This window comes from Lipophrys pholis (genome assembly GCF_963383615.2).
Source record: "Lipophrys pholis genome assembly, chromosome: 5".
NCBI classification, from domain to species: Eukaryota; Metazoa; Chordata; class Actinopteri; order Blenniiformes; family Blenniidae; genus Lipophrys; species Lipophrys pholis.
In genome coordinates, this window is record NC_137628.1 from 31,659,858 (window position 1) to 31,663,182 (window position 3,325).

At 45.4% G+C, this 3,325-nt stretch overlaps 1 protein-coding gene across 1 annotated transcript; it reads left to right on the plus strand.

Annotated features, from left to right (window-relative positions):
• Nucleotides 1-3,064, plus strand: LOC308109481 (ladderlectin-like). Its single transcript, XM_080463057.1, has 8 exons — nt 1-246; nt 353-379; nt 471-515; nt 1,124-1,156; nt 1,342-1,433; nt 1,998-2,123; nt 2,209-2,302; nt 2,389-3,064. The coding sequence occupies exons 1-8, from the start codon at nt 198-200 to the stop codon at nt 2,457-2,459; spliced, it is 537 nt and encodes a 178-aa protein (XP_080319183.1). The 5' UTR covers nt 1-197; the 3' UTR covers nt 2,460-3,064.
• Nucleotides 3,065-3,325: the final 261 nt, after the last annotated feature.

Sequence of the window (3,325 nt, forward strand, 5' to 3'; positions counted from 1 at the left end):
GTGTATATAAAGAGCAGAATGAGCTCCTGTCATCAGACCATCACTCAGCTGATACCTGAACAGCTCCTGGCCTTCACCTGACAGCTTCCACTGCTGCTGCACTGCTTCTCATTCAGTGGAGCTCCTGCGTCTCGTCTCTCTGTAGATTGATTGGTACTTTGAGTTTCCTGCACACAGATCATCAGCTGATCGTCACTATGAAGACAGTCCTGCTCCTCTCTCTTCTGCTCTGTGCTGCATCCGCAGGTCAGATTATCAATGTGATCATGGCTCAGTCATTCAGGACGTCAGGAGAGACAGAAGAGGAAGTCATGCGCTGCTTAAACTCACTGTGTTGTGTTTCTCTCTGCAGCTCCAGCTGAGGAAAAAGCCGCTTCAGGTCAGTACTGAAGCTGTTCGCTTGAATGTAATCAGTCAGACAGTCAGACCTGCTTCTGTCTGACATGGACTCTGCTTGTTTTTATCCACAGAAGCAGCAGTGATGGAACTGAAGGAAGACCTGGCTGCTGGCCCTGGTGAGTTTCCTTCATTGTGTTTGGCTTCTTCTGCTCCATGGTGGACCTCACCTGTCAGATCAATATATAATAAATCGTAGATTTAACCAGTGTAAGAACACTGCAGCAGACCTCTGGAGAAGTCCTATCCAGCAGACTACCAGCTGTAAGTGGAACAACATCAGACTGAAGACCAAGTGAGTGTGAGGAGTGTTTTTTTAGATCTTCCAGGCTCCTTGTAGTGACCATGACTCACTGTCGTCTCCTCACAAAGTCACTGGTTTGATGAATGAGGAGAAGCAGTGAGTGTGTGAGGTAAAGGCTGCAGGGAAACAGCTGGTTGTCATGGTGATGTCACCTCAATCACTCTGACTGATTGTCAGTGTCTCCAGTAAAAAGTCGAAGGTCTGATAAAGCTCTTAGTGTTACAGAGGTGGAGCTGCAGGTGAAGAGATAAGATAAAGTGTTGGTGCCAGACGTCCCCGTCCCTGTCTCCAGAAACAGCGTCACATCTGCAGCTATTCACATGTTGTGATATGTTCTAAACAAAGTGAACAATGTGCCCACGCCTTTGTCTCCTGTATGTACATGAACAAACCTGCTGATGAAGTTTCTCTGTGCTTGTGCAGGTCTTGTGTCTGAGGAAGGAGCGGATCCTGAATGTAAGAGCGACTTGATCATCACTTCTCCATGTGATCACATTAGTGACATCGTCAGTCCAACAAATACATACTGAGTCATGTGTAGTGTGGTGTGGTACATCTCTGCTAACTGTTTTTCAATGGAGGCTGTGAAATGTGACATCAGAAAGTGTTTCACTCAGCAGACTCTTTCTGTCTTCCTGCAGCTCGTTTTAACTTCTGTCCCAGTGGCTGGTTCAACTACAACTCTCGCTGCTTCAAGTTCATCAACAAGCCCTTGAACTGGTACAATGCTGAGGTACTGCTGATGTTCACATCAGAGCTTTTCTTCACCAACATCTTATCCTGCTCTGTGGGAAGAAACTCTACTTGACTGCAGACCATGAGCATGCTGGGTGTTGATGGGTGGAGGCTGCTTGAAGGTGCCCTCTAGAGGCTCTATTGATTATTACAGGATCAGTGAAGACAGTTGAAGTCACCTCATAACACATAATTACTTTTGAGATGCTTGTATGTGTACATGCTTCATTTCTGCATAACGTCTTCCCCAACTTCAAAATAAAAGATTGTAAACAACCATTTAGAAAACACATTTATGCTCCAACATTTGCTCTTTAATCTAAAACACCAATTAGATAATAGCAGCAGTTACAGAGCTATGGAGTGATGACAGTCTACTCTGAGGACCTGGTTGGAGGTGTTTGACTGTTTCTCCAGCTAATTGTATAAAGAGTGACTTCCTGATGCCACTGGATGGTGATGGAACATGATCATGGCTCTGTCACATTCAGTTCATGAAAACAGAAGCTTTGTATTCAGCTGCAGCTAAACACAATGACATGATGCTTCCTCTGTCCAACAGGAGACCTGCAACCGTCTGGGTGGTCACCTGGCCACGGCCAACGGCCCTCAAGAGTATCAGGTCCTGCAGCAGTTGACTCAGGGGGCCGGTCAGAGCCAGGCATGGCTGGGAGGCTTCAACCTGCAGGTCTGAACCCACAACCTGCTCCAACGGAGGTCACCAGCAGAAGCTGGAGAGACTCTCTCTTACTGATGTGATCTTTGTCCCTCAGGGTCGGTGGATGTGGATGGACCATCAGGGATTCTCCTTCACAAGTCCACCTTTTCACTCCAGCAGCAGCGCTTGCCTGTATTTGATCAGCAGCAGTAAGTCATTGTTGGATCAGCTCTGGTTGACAAAGATGATGTTCACAACAATGTGCTAATGCAGTTTTGCTTGTTTCACATTTTAGCTGATTGGAGGAGCACCAACTGTGGCTTTCCTTTGCGCTTCATCTGCTCCGTCAACCCGTTTGGCTGTTAGCATGCATGTTAAACTCCTGCAAAGTATTCCTTCTGCTCCAGCTCATCAACTGTGCTGGTTGTGTTTCTGACTGACTGTTTGTTGTTATGTGTGCTTATGAGTCGTCTTTTATACAATAAAGATTTGTGAAAATGGGACAATGTGTGACGTTTTTTCAAGACTCTGATTGAAGAGTGTTTGTAAGTGTGTAGCTGCAGTCAGAATCATTCAGCTAAACGGGAATGAAGCAGATAACAGTGTCAAAGACAAAGGCTTTGTTTGTAAACAGTGCAAATTCATATCATGTAAAAATTTCTCAGATCTAATTTCATCAACAATTTCTTGGTCATGGTTAAACAATATGATGCACAGAATTGGTATATATGCTCAGAACTCAGAGGGACTTTCAAGAGGACACTGAAGGGTATGATCATTGGTTATCGTTCCTGTGACTCATGTGGCTTCTCACTGTGTATGTGATGCCCCAGTCTGCTGTTGAAGAAATGGAGAGGAGGTTCAACAAGTACCTTTGTAGATGGTTGGGAATACCCTGGAGCTTTACATCCTTGGGGCTCCACCAACCCAGTCTCACGACAGTTTGTAAATAAATAAAAATGTAAACTCACCTTAACTTCTCTGTTCTTCTCTCCGTCAAAACGACTTCACGCCACACAAAATGGCACATTCAGTTTTGTTTGTGCTCTTTTAGGAGGGCCAATGAGAGTGTAGGAAACAGGGTCACATGTTGAGGGAAGGCCAATGAGAGCAAAGCACATGGCTGATTGGTTGGTTGGTTGTCAGGTGGATGGCTGGTTGTGCGGTCGACATCAAGGGCTTTCTTTTCAGATGGACAGCACAGAAACGGTTATAACTCAGTAAAGTCTGGA

Bases quoted from the DNA above. Each gene is read 5' to 3' on its own strand.
- LOC308109481 (XM_080463057.1), top strand. From the start codon at position 198: ATGAAGACAGTCCTGCTCCTCTCTCTTCTGCTCTGTGCTGCATCCGCA. The intron at 516-1,123 runs GTGAGTTTCCTT...GTGCTTGTGCAG, and splicing joins AGACCTGGCTGCTGGCCCTG to GTCTTGTGTCTGAGGAAGGA. The intron at 1,157-1,341 runs GTAAGAGCGACT...GTCTTCCTGCAG, and splicing joins GGAAGGAGCGGATCCTGAAT to CTCGTTTTAACTTCTGTCCC.